Here is a 20,831-nt window from a genome sequence, read left to right on the forward strand (position 1 = left end):
GGGTGAAGCGTCTGGCTTCTCGATCGGTTGGTCGTGGGTTCGATCCCCGTCCGGGTCAGACCAAAGACGTGATTAGTAGGGCAAGTTTTTGTTGCAGTTCAATCCGTGGAAAGTTGCAGTAAAAAGTTGCACTTATATTTTCACAAAATTTGCACTAAAAGACCACATTCTGCTCGGTTGACTAAAAAAAATGTCAACTTTCCGGCTCAGCTCCCGAAATACCAGTAAGAGCGTTACTTCAGTGCTGATTTACGGTATTTCAGTCGAATTTGGCCGTATATTCCACTAAAATCAAAAATACTTTCATGACAAATCGAAAAAGTTGCAAAAAGTTGTATGAAAAAAAAATGGACAAAAGTTGCAAAAAGTTGCACTATTCCTTCAAACAGCTTAAAACAGCATTATACATATCTTACGAGTATTTAGGAAGCTGCCGGAAGCTGTAAAAATAGTTGCAAAAGCTGCTAAAACTTGCCCTAGTGATTAGTAACACTGGTATCCATGACTTCCTCGCTTGGCGCTCATGCATTATTGGGATAGCGTGGAGGAGTGGTGCAAGACTTAGAAAGCCGTGCAAGGCGCTATATCTTCACATTCCTTGTCCAGCGGCATTGGCAGATCATGTACTCATGGTATGCATTTGCACACATCGCGTGTATGTTCATCATGCGTAGGTGTATGCCGCAAAAAATATCAAGGACAAAAATATATTATACGTCCTTTTCTTTCCTTACTTCCACGCCTACATTTATGGCTCTTCAAATGTTACGGTTCATGGTTTTGAAATTACACCAGGTGGGCAACAATATCTCGAGCAATATAAAATTCAACTGGCTGGCCTATCGGCAGGGGACGATTAACGAAGACTGTTGAAATTTCTTTTTGGAGAGTTGTATTGGGATCACGGGGCGATGTCTATTGTGTACCATTTTGAGTCTATCTGCTCGCGAGCGTCTGTTGTGGTTTGGATTTGTCGAATAAATGTCCATCAGCGCATATTTGCAATTGCAATGGATATGGTAGGCCTACATGAGATTGACATTGAGCATGGACTGGACATATACATAACGTTCAGAATACGATCTTACTGACGTCTGGAAGTGGATTTGTGAACAGTATGGTTGCGCCAACCAAAGTACTTTGTGCAGTCTACATTAGAAATGCAGTTAATGGGGCTAGAGCCATTTATCGATTGACAGCGATAACGTTCAGGACGGTCGCACCACCGGTGCGCAGCTGCATTCACAAAAGTTACAATACCTATTGGAGCCTATATGTCGGTATAGGAGGCTGTGGTTGGCTAAACCTCGGACTAATCGATTGATTGATAATAATGGGCAACGTCGATTGAATCCACTTATTAGGCTAATGGTAATCTGTGAAGGAGCAGTGCTGCTCCCGATTGAACCATTTCGGCCGAATATATATCGATCTATATCACGCTGACGTTCGAATGGTTAAGGAGCTAGATATATATTTAGCTCTGCTAGTACTGTCACAAGGTATACATAGTAGATTCTGTCAGTCAGAGAGTTGTGTTGTGTGTCGATTCGACTTGTATATCTCATGACTAGGGCGGGTTTTTTTTACCTAAAAAAAGGAAAATTTTGACCTAAAAAATTTAAATTTTGACTTTTTTTGACCTATAGAAACTGAATTTTGACCAAATTTTGACTTAACGTATGCAAATTAGGTGTTTTCCCACATAATGTTAAAATTGTACCACTTATCTTCATTTCTGGTTGGAACTGACTGTCCTAACGAAGTAGTTTGGCATGAAAAAACGTTTTTGGCTTAGAAACATGCAACATTTTACACTGAAAAACCAATATTATAAAATTTTGTAGTACAACGAGAGAAAATTTCCGACATTCTTGGGTAGAAAGTGCATGTCTTTACTAAGAAGCTTGCCAAGGACGTTCAAGAGCAGCAGTTGTTGGCTGGCAACACTCAAGTTGTGCGTACACTGCTGGTGACAAACCGTGTTGCTTCATTCTGACAATGTTGGTTACATCACAATTTTTCATCAAGCGCTTCTTAATATAAAAATGATGCAATGCGCAAGAAGTCTTTCTTCAGTTAGGATATTGCGGTGCGTTGACCATAACACCATGTTTACCTACTTGTTTTATTTGACCGTTTATGATTTACAATGAGCAGACAATTAGCCGTTTACAACGGTAGGCCTATAAAATAGGCTACAAGCTGTAAAATATCAAATGATAAATTCACTGACATTGCAAAATCTACGATACGAACGAAATGCAGACGTCAAAAAAATTTTGACTTGATGAAAAATTTTGACAAATTTTGACCTAACGCTACAATTTTGACAAATTTTGACATGTCAAAAAAAAACCGCCCTACTCATGACCATTGAACATCCGTGTTCAGTACTTGTACTTGCATTTTTTGTGTAGTGTGTCACCCCTGTGTTACACAAATTGGCATGATGTCACATTAGTATATTTGCTCCTAGAAATAGGCAGGCAGGGATGGAATGTTGGTGTTAGACTTGCTTAGTCTAACACAATGACATCACAGTCATGTTTAATGATTATAGCTTTCCGTCGGTTTTTGTGGGATCGCTTTTGATAGTGTCACTGAGCAAAGAGTTTATGAAGTCCTGATCAAAATCATAGCAAACTTTCGCATGTTGAGGATGCACAATCTCACATTCGTGTTCAATGCGTGGTTTTGTAAAATAATTGGGTAGCACCAATTTCAATGTTTAGGGGTCTGTGAGCATTGACTATTATGGCATGCAACTTTGTTCATTTTTTAGTTGAATCCGAAGCTATTCTGAATCTCATTTTAATTTGAAACATTCCTCAGTGGTAGATCTTCAGATTTCTACTCGTTAGTTTAGTTACTATGTCGACTATGAAAGATCTTGTTTCTGGTGCTTGTGGAGGCAGTAATCCTCTTGTGAAAGCCACCCAGCATGTTAAACAAAATATGGCATTTGGTCCTGCCGGAGTTATGAGAGGAAATAATGGTTTGTTTGGCAATTTTTTTAACCAACTTGCCATACTTTCGTTTGTTTGCCTGCCTTAGGATTTTGCTATCTGCTGATGTATTCCTGGTAAACTACATGCATAGGCGGTTAGGCGTAGCCATGACCATGATGAACATTCACGATTACATTCAACAATTTTTGTGAGCGAAAGTTCTTAGTAATCATGTGTTGTCACAGTTCGATTGTGATGTAGTTATATCAGGTGACATCCAGATGACATCGCAATGCTGACAATGTCGGTGGAGGTAGAGGCTAGGGATGGTGTGAACACGAGGTTCACGTTAATGTTCTGTGTTTGAACCTCATAAATTTATAGGTTCTGGACTGTGAACCTTTTACATATTACAATTTAACGTCAGAAGGTCTTTACATATTACAATTTAACGTCAGAAGGTCTTTGGTTGAATTCCTTTGCATTCGTTCAACTTCAGACCTCTATGCACGGCGCTAGCAGCAAAACGAAAAATCAATACTATACGAGCGATTACCAGTGAACTCGGCCCTCGTTGAACTTGGCCCTCAGGCCCTCGAACAATTTTGCATTGAAAATGCATTTAATATGAATTATGATTCTTAGATAGGGAACGTGCCGTGGTAGATCTCGCAGTGCGAGAGTCTGATATCGAAGACTCCACCACGCACGCTACCGGTTCACCATGATTGGTTACTGGAATTATCGAATGTAAACATGGAATGGCAACGACCGATTTTGCAGCTTTGTTCCGCCTCGCTGAGGCTGTATTCAGAATTGTTTTTTCGTAAACGGCTGTAGGATTTCTGGCAATTCAGAATCTTCCACTTCCAGAGGGCAGAATTTACTGAATCTGGCTTTATCAAAAGCTACTGTCGCACTGATTCCGAAAATATAAATGAATATATGGTTCTCTTTTCAGATTTCCAAAATATGGTAACCCTAGATATCATTCTTAGGAAATATCCTTGTCAGGGCACCCTAACTTGGACCCTAACCCACTACCAACCCTAATATCCCCCTCCCCCAACCCTAATGTCCCTCCTCCCCTAACCCTAATCTTGGGATACCTTAACCCCAACTTGAACCCTAACCCTAATATCCCCCCTTCCCCAACCCTAATGCCTCCCAACCCTAATATCCTCCGCCAACCCTAATATCCCCCCTTCCCCAACCCTAATACCCCACTCCTAACCTGCAATTGCAATAACGAGCAGACCATGCGTGGTTGATATATGTGGGAGTCGCGTTATCTCCCGCGCTTACGCAATCCGTGATCATGTGATATAATCACGCTGTGACTTCGTGATCTACGCATGCCCTGACCTCCGTACAATATTGACAAATCCCTTGATAATAATATTATTAGTTTGATAATTCATATTAATAGTTGTTAATACGCTATAATACAAAATTTCCAGAGGGCCGAGTTTGTGGGGCTGAATTCACCGAGGGCCGAGTTCACTGGCAACCATACGAGCATGCACCTTGGCAATTTCAAAAATTTAACTTGCTTTGTTACAAAGTTTGCTCGAAATATCCAGCTTTTCGTTTGTGAATATTTTGTCAGCTTGAATCACACAACATCCCGAACTAAATTCATTACAGGTAGTCAGCAAATGATGCTCATTCGACTAATCGATGAGATTGATGTAAAAAATACGTGAATGCCTGATCGCCCTGATGTAAAAATCTAGCAGGCATATACGGGAGCCATCTTGATTTGATATGTTTATTGTATCATAAGAACCAAATCCGTGCATTTTGGGTGTTGGCTACTGTATAACTTGTTTATGGGGTAATATCGGTAACAAGTGTAGGAACCCGGTTTACACTCTACGCATTACACTGGTCAACACATATTTTTAGGCAGACAAAGTAGAGTGGTTTGGGGTGTTCTGAAGGGCACTGATTCCGAATATGACCTTAGTTTTTTTCAAATTGGCTCTTGTTGTGGAGATAACTAGGGCTGGGCAAAATCGAGTACTTGAGTGATTCTATTCTGAATCACGTAATATGCTTCGAGTCGAGTCGAGTAATCGAGTATCAATCATTATGACGTCACAACTGGATGTGACATGTCGAAGTCCAAATATGAAACTTTTATGCCACCACAAAGAACGTAATGCATGTTATCCATCACATAGATGCTTTGGTATTTTTTTCGACCATACCGATTTCATTGCACTTCTTAACAATTTTGTTGGATGATGCTGACTTTGGAAATGTGTTATTTCCAGTAACGTTCATAGTTTTAAACTGTGCCTGGTATGCTGAAACACGGCCAATCAAGGTTTCACGGCTTCCTCAGTGGAAAATAGTATCAAACTATAATTCTCGTCAGTAAATTAACTTTCAGTTGCCAGGACCGTATAATTTCAGTACTCGAAAAAATGGTCTTTTACTACTCGACTCGAATCATTAAAATTACTACTCGAATCAGATTCGAATACTCGAATCATTTTGCCCAGCCCTAGAGATAACCCATGAGGCTATTTTGACCAAAATCTCCCATTTTCGCGGTTATGACTTGATATGAAATCGGCTCAGTCGTACTATAAAGTTTCGAAATTCCATCTACTTGTTATTTTTACACACAGAAGACTCTTTTAAATCAAAATACAGCAACAGCACTATATTTAGGGGTAATAGATTTATCATAGTTACAGACTTTCATGGGTATCATGTACATGAATAAACTTCAGTCATGTATATAAGTATTTACCTAGATACTAAAATAACGTGGCATTAATTCAAATAATTTTGCGTCAACCACCTATTGTAAATTCGAAATAATCAGTTGGAGTATAATATTATTATTTTTATTTTAAAGCACAATTGTTTTTTGTACGATATTCGCCTGTAAGCTATTTAGTGCAGTTTCTCGAAAGGTTCCGGCAATGGTCTGCCATATAGTATGTTCAATTGTTCATCTCATCTGTCCTGATATCTTTCATTTGTTGTTCTGATGTCTTGGTAGAACCTCTTCCCTTGCCAATCAACAAGTTGATCAGGAAATATATCAATATGACTGAAGAGGAAGTGAACTTTTCTGCTTATGTTTGTGCCGAAGTTTTCGATATGCAGATACCAATACTCGGACCAACTGTTTGTAGTTGGGTGCTTTGTGATCATATAAAAAGTTTTTATTTACTACATCTTAGGAGAAATTACATGCAGTGAACTCCTTCCTAATGCGAAAATTAGAATCTTTCATCGGTATTCGAATATACCAGATACCAGATTCAGGCTTCTCGTTCGATAGGGTTACTAGGTATACCGTACCCATTTTGTTGACTCAGCGGAAAATAATCCATTTACCAGTCGAAAGAAATGAGACGCATATGAGTATTGTAGTTGAGCTTTTCAAGGACAAATTTTATAGTTTTATACTCTTCTTTAATCTTGGTAGAATGACCAATTGATACAGGAGAATATGTATTTCCGTTGTGCAAAAGTACAATTTTTAGGCTTCACAAACTGCTTTTTTGACAAACAAATATTTTACATCATGTCATGTTAATATTTATAGAATGACTGAGAACAATTTGAGGGTTCTTCCTACTAAATTATCTATTTATGCGCAGTATAAAATTAGAAAAAACTGCGATTTTCTTCCTACCAAGTGAAATATTCAAGCGTTTTGAGCCTTTTTCGGGGTATAAATATCTTCCGACAAAGAGCCAATCTGACAAAACTAGTGTGATATTCGTAATCAGCAACCTCAAAAACCCTAGAAACGGCTCTGAGATGTTCTGCTTAAAAATATTTTTTTCGGTTTGTTGACCAGTGTTATCAATATACCAATAGTCAGACGCTAAATGCATTGTCCTACCTGACCTACACCGTTAAGGCGTAAGCCTATCTTCCCTTGCAGGTCCTCGTTGAAATTGTTGGCAAAGTGACGGAAGACATTGATTTTAAGGGATTATTATAGCATTTGATTGTTCCGATAGATACATTTGCTGACATTTAAAAAGTCAGCATGTACCACAGCAATGTGGAATAATTTGGCCGAGTCGTCGCAATCTACTGTTCATATATTAATACATCACTAAACTGAAATGTAGGGTTGGCATTTGCAATATGACTTCACGTGACGTCATGGGTTCACGTTCACACAAAACCTTTCAAAGAAATTCGCATTCACACGAACCTGAACCTTTCAGGGGTTTGCACCATCCCTAGTAGAGGCCCTATTGACTACTCCAAACAAATCGGTATTGTTCAACCCGATAATGCTGATTTGGTGCGTCTCGCAAACTTTTTCCTTGTGGCCCCGGAATTTTTTTTAATTTCATTATGGTCCGTCACGACTTTGAAACCAAACATCCCAATGATAGGCATAGTTTAGTGAGGTTTTTGGAGTCCACTGTCAATGATGCCTACCAAATAACGTTCACCCAGTGACATTTCAAAACAGAGAACCACTCGAAGAAGCGGAATTTATTGAGGATTGCGTACTCAATGTTGTCAGTTCATGTGTTTTGAAGTAAAATGAAATCGGCAAATCTACAGTTCCCTACTCTCACGTTTCTATTTTGTTTTAAGCATTGAATTAATCAAAACCAACGTTCATTCAAAATTTTTAAACATAGGTTAACGAGAATAACCATAAAATATCATTAATTATGATGTGTAGGGGTTGTAAATTTTATTAAAATCTGCATACATTAGCATATAATCTCCGTTTCTTGGATCACAAGCCTTTTGTTTTGACATTTTCGATTTTGGCATATGATCCTAATTATTCTATAGTGCGACCCACGAACCTGTGACAAATAAATTTTGATTTTGTATGCAGTCCCTTGCTCACAAAAGTTGAATTTATGACATCACAATGAAATGAAGTTTATTATTGTGTGATGATACGGTGCGTCTCCACCTGGGATGCAAGATGTTTGAAATCAGGCTGATATATCGTCAAAACAGTTCTGAGCAATTCCTTCAAGTGCTGACGAGAATTTAAGGACATTTTCGAAATTTTCTTGGCCAAACTCTGCACTCTGCAGTTATTGCTAGCCTTTACAATACAAATCAAAGAAACATATTGGTATTCACCATTGCTAGCCCGGAAATGATTGCGACATGCGCTGGCATAATTAATAATTGAGTTCATTGTTGAACACAATGATTTATCATTGATTGATGACCAGGCATTCATTGTTGCGGGTGAAACGTTTACTACAGGGTTAGAAATTTGCAACAGTAACTCTCGAAATCGTGAACTCGATTGCGAAAGTTACAATTGCGAATTTCCAACCCTGTAGTGCCACCAACCCCGTTACTTTACAAGTCTTGCTTAAACCATAAGGAAAGAAACAACCACGCATAATCCTCTCTAGCAAAATAGCGAAACACTTGTGCAATCAATTTTGAGAGCCACTATCAAAGGCTGAATAAGCCGCAGTTTGCCCAACCCTGCTAACTGCTATCTGCGGTTATTGCTCATATATGTATTATTGTATAACTGTTATGACGATTTCAATCATCAATACAATTCGAATTTTTCAGATAGTCATGGTGCGGGTGATTCGAGACTTGATGGTTCAGCTGCTGGCTTCCATCATACCTTCCACATGGGAGAACTATTACATCAAGCCAAGCAGCTCGAAGAAAGGAATAAGGAATCTCAAGGTTGGAAGGCATTTCCCCAACGTTTTCAGCCATTCATTTATTCTGTGTTTGTAGATCCACAATTTGTAACTGCACCAAAGCAATGGAAGAATGACTACCAAGGTTTCCAACAAACCGCTTATGAAGATAATCCTCAGAAACAAGATACCCGTAACCCATCTGGAAGCTTTTCGATGCAAGGTACCATGATTCTTTTCTGATGGTATGTTGTCTCTAGGTTAACAAGCACATCGCACATGATTAGCAATATAGTGTGCTACTGCCCTTGTTTGCTGTGATTGCCTCTTCCGTCATGTAGTTTTACTCTCCTAATTGATAGCTTAATTTGACTTATCTGTATTTCTAAGATCAATATACCTGTGTCTCGACTCTAGCAGACATTTCTGAAATCCATCAAACTTATGCAAAGGATTTAGCCAAAACCTGTCAGTTTCTCAGCGTTGTGAGGTACCAATTTTTTTTGTTTAGATGTGAAGCAGGCGCCTGGCATGGTATGGCCCCCCATATTCAGACCACCGGCTCCATCAGCACTACTCGGTGGGCCTAATATCCGGGAGGTTCACCACCCTATCTCAGAAGAATGGTAAGAAACTGATAATGCTATGTTTCTTTCAAGTTGATGTGTTCCTATGTTGTTTTATTCAACTTAAAGTTGATATTTATGACTGCCTCATTCCTGGCATCAAGGAAATTCCTGCAAATCTATCATTAGGGCTTTTCAGAATTGTTGGTTTGCCTGATTCAATTTAGAGCAGTGGTTCTCATACACGGGTCTGTGGCACGTTTCCTGCCGGTCCACCCAATATATTGGGATTTTGTATCTTTATTGCAAAGCCAAGAAGGTGGACGCTTGTCAATTACCGTAATTTAAGAAATAAAACATCTAATTTTAAATTTATTTAGAACTGCGGGATATTTTTCTGCATGGTGTCGTAATAGAGATTTCATAAGAATATCGGCCTGTTATAAATGAACATTGTAGTAAAAAAACACCATGAATACCACAAACAACAACAGACGAGAAAGGGCGTCTCCAATCAGCAATTCATCTATTTTGTCGAACACAAAGGGATTGTGAGGAGGTTGCGGTGCGGCAATTGTTTGCTGATTATAACGATAAATTGGTCTGGATTGCTGCATTTTCCGATCAACGTTCGCAAAGTCTTTGGAGGAAAGAATGAATTTCAATCTCACTCATACGCAATAACGCACTGTCGGATTCCACGCTCCAATCAATATGATTGTGACGAAAATCTGGCTCACGAATTGTGAGCATAGCAACGTGGCTTAATGGCGCAAAACAATTTAATTTGGGGTAGGGGAATGTGAAATTACCCTTCTAATCTTGAGAATATAAAGTGTTTGGAATATTTGGAAAATTAAATACGAAAGTGTAACATTTAAAACGTCTTTGCGACCCACCTGAAATAGCTTGGCGACCCACCGGTTGAGAAGCACTGGTCAAGTTTTCTAGTATCGTTCGTTATGACATGATCCAAGTTAGAAAGAAGAGAAAAGTTCGAATACGTTCTTTTCGACCACAAATACTCCATTGCTGTTAACTCTTCAAAACAAATAGTTTTGTGTTTGTTGACCATGACATAACCTATTGTGACTGCTGGATCACAATACCTGTCGTTTCCACAATCATGTGACGACGCTCAGAGCCCAGCTACTCCAACATTTATTTTTTATTAACTATCAGCATTCAGCCCAGTGAATGACTTTTAATGCTTTGTATTACCCCATGTTATTTCATGTCGCCGTTCTATTTTCCATGAACATTGCAAGACTTGAGCCACTGCTGTAAAAATGTAAATTATTCGTATTGAGCCATTCAAGTCCAAAATCGCTACCCTGATGTTGAATGAAGAGAGGCTTCAAGTACATCTGCATGAATACATATTTGGGTCATCATTATGCATATATTGGTTAATCTTGACAATAATGATGTCATTTTGAGCTCAGTGACATATTGACATTTGAATATGTTTGATTATGTTACTTGAATGTTACTTAGTAATAATAATTTTATTTCTACTAGGTATGCAATTTTAATAACCGATATACTATACTACTTTAGGTCAAAAGATTATCAAGTTGAAGATAATGAACCAGGAATACTCGACAGCAACACTTCTGAGGTGAAGGGTCAAACATCTTCAACAGCTGGTATGTACAAACTAGCAGCCCATTTCCTCTGTTATTCATTTATTCAATATAACTTTTCAGGCCTTGGATCAGAGAAGAATGATGCCTGGACTCGGCAATTGAACGACGTAAGTTTCACAATAAATATTACTCTATCTTTTATTAGGGAACCACAATATATTTGACTGCAGCGTTGAGTGTTTTATATCCTTGCTGCGTTACACTTGGCACCAATTCTTAACTCGACTAACAAATAAGATGACTAAAATGAACTACAAACTTAAATTTTCAAGATTTAATCAGAATTTTTAGTTTTGGCATCCAGCTCCTGTTCATTCCATCACATTGCGTTTTATGTATTGCATTGTACAATGTGCATTGCGTGTGGATGAAAAGAATAGAGCTGTTAATTGCAATTATTTTGATTGATTTACATTTTCAGCCTTTGAACCGAATGAGGTTTTCCGGGGTGTGTCAATGAATCTTACACTCTGAATAGGATTGAAGTTTTGTTATCACATTTTCTTGGTGATGAATAAGATGACTGATTGTTCGACAAGAGATCAATTCATCGCTTCCTGTCACATTGCATTGTAGCCCCACCACATGCCACGAGTTTTCAATCTGAGGTTTTGTTGATTTTTCACATCCATTCTTTTCGTACCTTCTTGGCAGTGGTTTATCCAGTTGAGGGTCGACATCCCTCCCATTCCAAACTTGAAACCCCATACTTTTGAAGGTTACCAGTGAATTCGGCTCTCGTCAATTTGCCAGCTGATGTTGAGCAGACCCAATCATGGAAAGTATAGGTCAAATTCACCAACCAAGTGTGTGCCAACAGAGTTTGTGCAACATCTAAAAATAGTAAATTGAGCTTGACGCTCTCTTCACCCCTATTATTCGAAATTTCATGCCGCTGAAATCGTATCTTATGATAGGTTTGTTGATATACCGAAACAATGTTCTTTCCAATTCCCTACTAGTTGCTGACAATCGTCCCTGACGAGTGTCAGCTGAGAATAGAGGCTTCATCTCCATATACTATTCAATTGTATATTGAAGTTCTGCACCTCCAAGAAGCCCTTCAAATTCAGCATCTCAATAACAGATGTATTAATCGATAGCAATATGTGGTTCTGGAGGGTATCAATAGTATGTGCCGAAAGTATGATTAGTCTCTTGCAAGCAATCCAATTGATACAGTACTAATATACGGCTTCCGCAAGGAACAGAGTGCATGCTCCACAAAATATTTAGTATCTTTGTGATTAGAACAATAACATTTATTTCTAATTTTAACAAACTACCTACTGTACCCTTAAAGCATGACATACGGTAATGAAATTTCATGACCTAATCTGCGCTATGCCCTGATCTAACCTCACCACTAGCCTAATCCTTGGCCATACAAACCATAGGCCCACACATAACCCAACGATTGGTCCCCGACAGGACATGATCTCTCACCCAAACTAACCTCAAGCCAACCAATCGGGTTACTTCGCTGGTATTTGAAAATGAACAAGTTAGATTTAGAGTGTTATAGAAAAAATTATACTCCTCTCTGGTATCTAGTAAAACGGCAAGATAGCGTAATGATGAAGCGTCCGTCTTCCTAATCGGTAGGGGGTGGATTCGATCCACAGTAGTGTCAGACCAAAGACCTGATTTGATTAGTAACACTGGTATCCATGACTTCCCCGCTTGGCGCTCATGCATTACAGTGGTAGCGTGGAGGGGGTGGTGCAAGACGTGAAAAGCCGTACAAGTCTACATCTGTACCTTCCTCGTCCTGCGGCATATGCACATCATGCACTCATGGTGTCCATATACACAGATCGTGTGTATGTATATCATGAGTCGGTGTATATGCCGCATAAACATCTAGGACAAAAATAAACTACATCTTCCCGTCACTGGTATGGGTGACATGATAGCATGGATTGCATAATTTCCTTGGCAGGTTGAAGATCACGTCAACGTATCGCATGAACCCTCTCCATCTGATCTCCTTGGATCCGTATTGGCACTTATGGAAGAACTAGAATCGATGGAATCATCGGAAGACGAATCTGATAGCGCAGAAGATGAGGATTCTCAGACAGTGAGGAAAATTACGCATCGTCACTGTCTAGATGGGTGGATATTTGTCATCAAACAATATATATATTCGTTCTCCCTTCTAGAATAAAACTGAATGCAAATAACAAATGTCGCTTTGTCAATGGAAATAAGTCGATGCTAAGTTTGTTCTACGGTGTCACTTCAATAGTTAATTCTGCTAATCATCAAGCCAAATATAGGAATAAAAGAGCAATACGTGAAATATTTTTATCAAGTTGATCTGCCATGCTCTGAGAAGGCCAGTGTCGTAGTTTTACCTGTTTACTTCAGGGTCTACCTTATCGCTTCCAAAAGGATAATCCGTATCTGGACATGAACACGGAAGATGCCTTTGAAAAGGGAATGGAATATCTAAAAGTTTACGATACCGTAAACGCTACCTTGATGTTTGAAGCTGCTTTGAATACAAATCGTCAGAACGCAAAGGTAACGTATGGCTTTCATTGTGATTTTGAGGATATTTCAAAGTAACAATCTCAATCTAATCCTACAGGCTTGGCTGCACCTCGGTATGGCACAAGCCAAGAACTTGTACGTTTATGACGCTCTCAGAGCTTTTCGAAAGTATGGTTTAAGATTTGTGTTTTTTGAGTCACTATTTCCATATTCACTACAAAGATACATGCTTGATATTGCATCGTACTATTCATCGTATAATGGTTCCCACATTAATCTCAGCATATTCGCTTCTCTGTGTCACTGTGTGGGCTGCATCTTGTCCTTGAAATGTCTATTTATATTATTATTACATGCGCCTTTCTGTTATTCTCAACTGTTGAGCCTACTTTTCAAATTTTGCGGAGTCAGATTGCAGGCAACAACTCTTCTATGATGCTTAGTGTTTTTAGGATATATAGAGACATGTGTTACGTAATCGCTATACAGTTGCCGTGCGGATGGTTGAGCCTGTTGCCTGATTAGGGAGATAATTTTCGCTTGAGTAAATCAGTGAATCTTCGCTAATTATTTTGTATGTTCGATATGGTGAATTGTTCGATAGTAATATGTTACCTTTATTTTGCAGCTGTTATCATTATGACCCAAACATGACGGAATCACTGCTTGGTGTGGCGTCAGTTCAGCAAAGTCGTGACAAGGATGCCACATGTATGGCTTTGATAGAATGGGTAAAAGTTCATCCGAAATACAAGCATTTGAAGGCAGATAACAAGACACGAATTGAACTGGCATCTAGCAGCTTGTCTCGTGGGAATTATTATACGAATTGGTAAGAACGTCTTAATAACTGTTATGTATTAGGACAGTGGTTCTCAACCGGGGTTAATATATAGTTCTATTATAATTAGTGTTAGAGCTACTCTCAAGAGCTCAATATCACTAATTGGCAATTACTAGTCGCTTGTATGTGGCTACAAATTAAGATACTATCAAGTAAACAGGTGTCCAGCTTAGAACAGGTTTGAAATTTTTCAAATCTATCGAGGTAACCATCCATTTATTAGGGTTAAGTACGTATGTCCCGCCTGCCTAGAATGCAAGAATCAGACCAGCTTCCTTGTGTTGATGAACTTACGCAAATACGCATACAATGTAAATTACCCGGAATAATCTCAATGTTCGCGCGTATCACAATATCACGTCCATGAGAAGCAAAGATGAAATTTCGATCTCCTACCGGATCAGACCAGAGACTCGAAAACTGGTGTCTGCTGCTATCTGGCTAGGTGCTCAGTATTCACGGATAGCGTGGAGGAGAAAAAAAACGGGGGTGCAGACTAGATGACGTTACGGTCGTATCGCATCTTCGTCGTCAAAAGCATCTCAATGGTGCAGGCCAAAACGAATACACCTCTTTCTGTGCTTCCAGGCCTTTTATTTAATTTGGTATGAATGTTTGTCGATAGTATTTCTGCGGGATTTTAATTCCCAAGAAAATGCCCAATTTGTGGAACAATATGCCAACCACTCAACTAGAGCTGGTCGAAGTTGTCATCCTTGGCACTCCAGGATAAGTAGAAGTAACAATGTATGTAAAAATTCGAAGTACTCTAGGTCTATTTTTACCTAAATAACTGGAAACTCTTTTTGTAGAAATTTCCTTTCCTACCTGTACTTGAAACGGTCGATATTATCCGAAACGAAATCTGGCAGAAATGCTGCAAAACTATCTGGTAATACCATGCACGTGGAAGTTGGCTGTCAACGTTCAGTACACTTCAATTACAATCAGTTTGAAAAGATACCGAGACAGACAAAGCGTGCCTGTTATCCCAATCTGGTCTTGTCTTGCCAGAACTTGTTTTTCAAGCATCACAAAGGACTCATTTTCATTGCAGTCGCATGTTCAATGAAACTGAAGGCCTGCTAGTTCAAGCGTTACGATTGAATGAGGAAAATCCCGATCGGGATGTGCTGAGCGCTCTTGGGATGCTCTACAACTTGGGCTGTGAGCACGACAATGCAATTGACTGCATCCAGGTATGAAGACATAGAAATTTATTTATGTTACGCTATAGTACAGAATCAACATCAGATTCATTTTATTAGAAATTTCATCATTTCTCCATTAGCACATGAATTTTGAACTAAAATTATGCTAGTGATATAATGTAAGAGTATGCACATTGTACACTTAATGAGAAGTCGTTTCGAGGAATATCAAAAAATGGAGTATTGATGAAATGTGTTTTCAATTCTTGTAACATTGGTCACAGCCATATCAGCCTAATTCTGTTGACTATTATTTGCCTTAAGAGAGCTGATACGTTTCCTCCTGGTAGCGACTTGTTTTCTTCCGGTTAATAGGTTTCCAATAACTGACAATCTCTTTAAGATGGCTCTCTCGATGAATCAAGACGATCCTGTCATGTGGAACAAACTCGGCGAAACATATACCTGTTGTGGAAACTATGCACAGGTAAACTTGATTCGTAATTTTCTTTTGAACCAAATCCTTATGATGTTACTTCCCACTTGATTTCAGGCGGCTCATGCTTTCAAGAAAGCTTTGGAACTTCACCCGAATTACATAGAAGCAATGTACAATCTTGGGTCGTCTTGTACATATCTGAAATGTTATCGGTATGTTTGCAATTGTTATCTAGTTATACCAGAGGTGACCATACCAGAGGTGACCAAACTGTGCCCACGGACCACCTGTGGGTTGTATACTTGCCGTTGTTCTGAGACCCCCTATAGGGCGGTCAAACTAACTCCCGGGAGACTTCGTCCCACGTCTTCTATGGGTTATTTCATCACCAACTGTTATGCATACAATTGCACTCACCTTGTCTATAACTAAGCGTTATATATTATGCAAATCACGAACGATCCAAACTAACAACGTATTTTGTCAATAATATTGTAGGGTTACCATATTTTAGAATCGGGAAAGGACGACACCTTTTCAAAATTTAACACTGAAATGTGGTTGGTTGACTAAAAAAAAGTCAACTTTCCGGCTCAGCTCCTCGGTGGACATTTTCAAAAACCTCAAAGGAGGACGTATGGTAACCCTATAATATTGGTACTGGCTTGCATCACTGCATGTATTGCTTTTAATGTTTTATTTAGTCTGACCTCATCTGATCAGATTTACCGGTAGAGCTGATGGAGGTGATGTGTGTATTTAGGGTAACTAATTAGACGTCTGTAGTCATGTTCACGATTACCGAGGTTTTGCTTCCTATATATTTCGGCGTTGCAAACGGATTGCGCTCCACAAGAATTGCAGAATGCAGATGAATGTTGCGAGTGAATTATTTAGAATTAAGAAAGCTCTCCTTAGTTACTAACATGCTATGATTAATATTTTGAAGTTGAGGTTAAAACGTCATTGGATGGAAACTCTTTACATCCAAGTTTTGTGAATCATGTATGAAAGCCGCTATCCTCTGGATGCTAAAAGCCTGCATTTGTATTCTACCATCTTAAAAATTGATACTGTGTCTTTTTGGGGGAACGATTGAATTTTCTAACGAAAAAAACTAAACATTAGCGGGAGGTCATACACTTCGATTTAGGCAACACCAGTGATGTTACATAAATTTGAAAGTAGGAGTGTCTCGAACATACATGGCTACTCCAGTAACAAATATTATATTTATTCTGGAATTCACTCATCATTCATAGCTGTGATTAAGTGGAAGTTGAAAATAGGACTGATGAAAGAGAGTCTTTATTTTCATCCAACCAAAATACATCAAAAAAATACAGACGGCAATGATGGTGGTACAGAAAATATGCATGCACAGCATTCAGTATCAGATAAGAATGATTGATACGACCGTGAAGGTCGATACAGCCCGGAGCCCACAGATCCGTTACAATTTTGAAAATCAATATCGATACGACCGTGAAGGTCGATACAGCCTGGAGTTCACCGATCCGTTACAATTTTGAAAATCGATACGACCGTGATAGTCGATACAGCCCGGAGTTCACCGATCCGTTACCATTTTGAAAATCGATATGACCGTGAAGGTCGATACAGCCCGGAGTTCACCGATCCGTTACCATTTTGAAAATCGATACGACCGTGAAGGTTGATACAGCCCGGAGTTCACCGATCCGTTACAATTTTGAAAATCAATAACTGATTCGTGCCATTTTCTCATGCTGTACCAAAACTAATTGCATTTCTTCCTTTTATACAGGCAGGCCATGGTACATCATCTGACCGCCATCAGTCTGCAACGTAAATACGGAAAATTCCTTCATACGACCAGTGGAGAAAAGATACAATACTCTACAATGTGGGAGGGTGTGAGAAGGATGGGGCCTAAAGTTGGTGACCCCCGAGTGGAGAGTGCCGCTGAACGGATAAATTTCGAAGAGATGTATCGAATCGTTGTTATGGACCCGTCATGGGTCATGAAAAGTCAGTGATGCTCTTGCAAGGACTCCGACAATGTTAATATTTTCTGTTGAGGTGGAATTTTCATGTGCGAATGCCAACTCAGTTGGACATTGAATGAATTTTTGGTATCGACATAGCTGGACGTATCATTAGCGACTACTATTGGTTGTCCGGTAATTGAAGCCTGCCCGTCTAGGATGAGTACTCGAGTAGTGTGATTGATTGGTCTATTGCACATAACCAGGGCTATTTTACATTGAATATTCATGCTACCAATGATGCTGTAATGTCTACGGACAGATTAATGGGAATTAATATCGCAGGCTTGTTACTTGCTGATGGTACTATACTTGACTCCACTACCAGTAGTACATATATATTTGCTTGAAGCCATGTCTACTTGAACCATGAGTACTGCTCTTCCATGCTTGGGTACTTATCACAAATTACAGCTGGGCAGAATCGCGTGCAGAGTGCTAGCCCGAGTCTGGTACTCGGGTAGCCTACGACTCACTAAGTCTCCATTACAGACTTGGAGTGTCCAAACGATTAATTTTTGTGTGACCACGAAGGGAATAGCAAATATTAAATTTATTGCAAGTCTACAACCTCTATACAGAAATTTAGTTGCCATTCTGCTACATGCATTGAATGATATGGTACTGCCCTGCGTGCGTATTGGCGTTCAAGGTACCCACAGTGGGAGGAAAGTATCGCAACCACAATTTTTGTTCATGAAGCAAAAAGGAGCATATAATTTCAGTACCCGAAAATATCGGCTTCCCGGCTTCCACTACGTGGTCGCCCTTATCCCTTGTGTTAGATTTGTATTATGTAGTACACCACTGTGTTCTGTATAGATTTGTATTATGTCGTATATCACTGTGCTCTGTAAAGTTTTGTTATTGGTTGGTGCGACCTTGAACTTTATCGCAAAATTATGATATGTTCAGGGTAATTCTTTTCCATCTCTGAGGTGGAAATTTCCAAATTCTGGTAAGACCAACCCATTATCCACTGTGTGTGATGACTTCATCAAATATTATGCCGTCGATGTTTCTTCGTAATGAAATGTTATTGTGGAATTGTGTATTTTTTAGTAATCTTTGACTGGAAGGGGAGTAACGGCAGGAAAATACAGTTTTGTTGCGAGACCGAGGTGTGAAGTGTATAAGAGTAAGAGTGCTTGCCGATTCAACGACTCCATAACAGTAGTGCTACCATTATAGGGTTGTAAAATTATGCCATTGCTGTGTAAATACTCATCAAAAACATGTATGAGGCTACGGACGATTACGACCCGATATAGCCGACGTATACGATATGGGATGGTTGGAACCCTCAAAATAGTCGGTTCAACAGCTACAGCACCGTACGTAGATATTTCGTCAAAGTAGCTATATTTTCAATTGTCAATGTCGTTCGACTATGACATCACAATTGAATATTCGTAATGTGGCCTTAAAAAACATGATTTTGGCCTTCTTTTAAACGTGCCTGTTTTAATGTAACCCTAGTTATACCATACGTCCTCTGTTAAAAAGATTTGTCCTCTTTCTTTCAATAAATTGAAAGTGTCCTCAGAAGACGCCTAAATGTCCCCCTATTTTTCAAGAAAAAGTCTTGAAATGCAGGGTTGTAACCAAGTCACAAGTCAATCTCACTTATAGTTTTGACTCGAGTCAATTTCAATTCACCACCTAGTCAAGTCCAAGTCACGGAGAAGAGTGTCGAGTCCAAGTCATTGTCTTGACTGATCAGTTCCGAGATAGTGTCATGTGAAACCCACTTTTTACAACTCTGCTCGGTGATGTCGATAGCTTCGCATTCATAATATACTAATTTTCATCACTTTTAACAGTTTTTGGTAACATTTTCAAGTACCAGTACTGTAAGCCTAAACTAAACCGCCCTGGCGCGTAAGGCCTAATCGCGTCGAGCAAGTGGGACGGTGAAGATATCGTGCCATAAATTTTGTCAGCGTGTTAAGAAACCATGACGAGCTGTCGCGGGCCCGCGGCAACTGGAGCGTGAAGGTCCTGTGGAAATTTCAATAAATTGTAGCGTCATTTCGGTGGCGTTATTAAGAAAATGGTTGCGGCCAAAAATATTTTTTCGTTTTGCCCTTCAACTTGAGACCAGATCATCTTTAGCGTACAGTGCCTCTTTAAAAACTCGACTCCGACGCAGCGAATGGCTAAAGTTTTGTAATAAATCGGGCGAAACGTAGATCGAGTCGAAGTGACGACCTTTTTTGTTGGAAACTTTTATAATTAACCATTTTCTTTTCCGGTATTACAGCTTTCAAAGCTTTTAAAAAGTGTCCTCTTTCTGATCTCAAAATATAACCCTATGCACATAAAAAATTCAATTGCCAACTGCCATTTTGGTAGGTAGCTGACATTTTTCAGACTTTCTTGAACTATGGGGCGTGAAAGTGAGGCGCAAACTGTTTGTAGACAAGGCGTTACGGCGTAACTGCCATACCCTATTGATGATATGATTACATTACATTTTCAAAGTCTTCACCAGCTCTACCGCCAACTCTGGTGACATCAATTATTGCAATATATGGAAGAACCAATATTATTGACAGAATTCGTTCATGAACTTAAAATTGTTTCGCGCAGTGCACGACCACAAAACCACGTTGCAGTAAGCGGAAGAAATAAATATAGATACATCTTGATACGATTAGTACCGGTTTTCTGATGATATCGAGACGGTATCACACTCTAAAAGAAAGGTCAAAATATCAATAATTTTCGTATCGTCACAATACGAGAGCAGGGAGTCGGCGATCAAAAATCTGCTACTGCGAGACTGGAAATATCCTAGCTTTCAGGTTGAAGTAGTCTAAGTAGTGGAAGTAGAAGTAACATCATACATTTATACTCGAATAGAACTAGAAGAGACGATTCGCAAGTGAAAAAGTAAATAGGCTATTCTAGGTGACGTTTTGAAAACTGTTCAGTAGAAGTATTCTAAAACCATAACCCCTCGAGTGCAAGTAGGTGAAAACTTGTTGATGAGCACGAATCCGAATAATGCCGTCCAGAATCCGAAAAATCCGAATCGAATAACTTTTCCGAAGAGTACAGCTGAGCAGA

General features: G+C 39.3%; 1 protein-coding gene across 2 annotated transcripts; it reads left to right on the forward strand.

The window, feature by feature from the left end:
• The first annotated feature begins 819 nt into the window (after positions 1-819).
• Positions 820-18,811, forward strand: LOC145455344 (peroxisomal targeting signal 1 receptor-like). Of its 2 annotated transcripts, none has more exons than XM_080333310.1 (14): positions 820-2,998; positions 8,505-8,627; positions 8,682-8,807; positions 9,096-9,210; positions 10,711-10,799; positions 10,860-10,906; positions 12,742-12,882; positions 13,173-13,328; positions 13,396-13,466; positions 13,927-14,130; positions 15,200-15,341; positions 15,697-15,780; positions 15,847-15,944; positions 17,519-18,811. In XM_080333310.1, exons 1-14 carry the CDS (start codon positions 2,875-2,877, stop codon positions 17,748-17,750), a joined length of 1,752 nt encoding a protein of 583 aa, XP_080189436.1. In that variant the 5' UTR covers positions 820-2,874; the 3' UTR covers positions 17,751-18,811. The 2 variants fall into 2 exon arrangements, with proteins under 2 accessions (XP_080189436.1, XP_080189437.1); XM_080333311.1 differs by lacking the exon at positions 820-2,998 and adding an exon at positions 3,005-4,940 and having other exon boundaries at positions 5,462-8,627.
• The last annotated feature ends 2,020 nt before the right edge of the window (positions 18,812-20,831 follow it).

This window comes from Botryllus schlosseri, chromosome 14, assembly GCF_051294905.1.
Source record: "Botryllus schlosseri isolate E-star chromosome 14, Bs_hap1, whole genome shotgun sequence".
In the NCBI taxonomy this organism is placed as follows: Eukaryota; Metazoa; Chordata; class Ascidiacea; order Stolidobranchia; family Styelidae; genus Botryllus; species Botryllus schlosseri.

Excerpts from the sequence above, each read along its gene's own strand:
- LOC145455344 (XM_080333310.1), top strand. The coding sequence starts at position 2,875 with ATGTCGACTATGAAAGATCTTGTTTCTGGTGCTTGTGGAGGCAGTAAT. Across the intron at positions 13,329-13,395 it reads CAAATCGTCAGAACGCAAAG|GCTTGGCTGCACCTCGGTAT; the intron begins GTAACGTATGGC and ends CTAATCCTACAG. Across the intron at positions 13,467-13,926 it reads GCTCTCAGAGCTTTTCGAAA|CTGTTATCATTATGACCCAA; the intron begins GTATGGTTTAAG and ends TTTATTTTGCAG.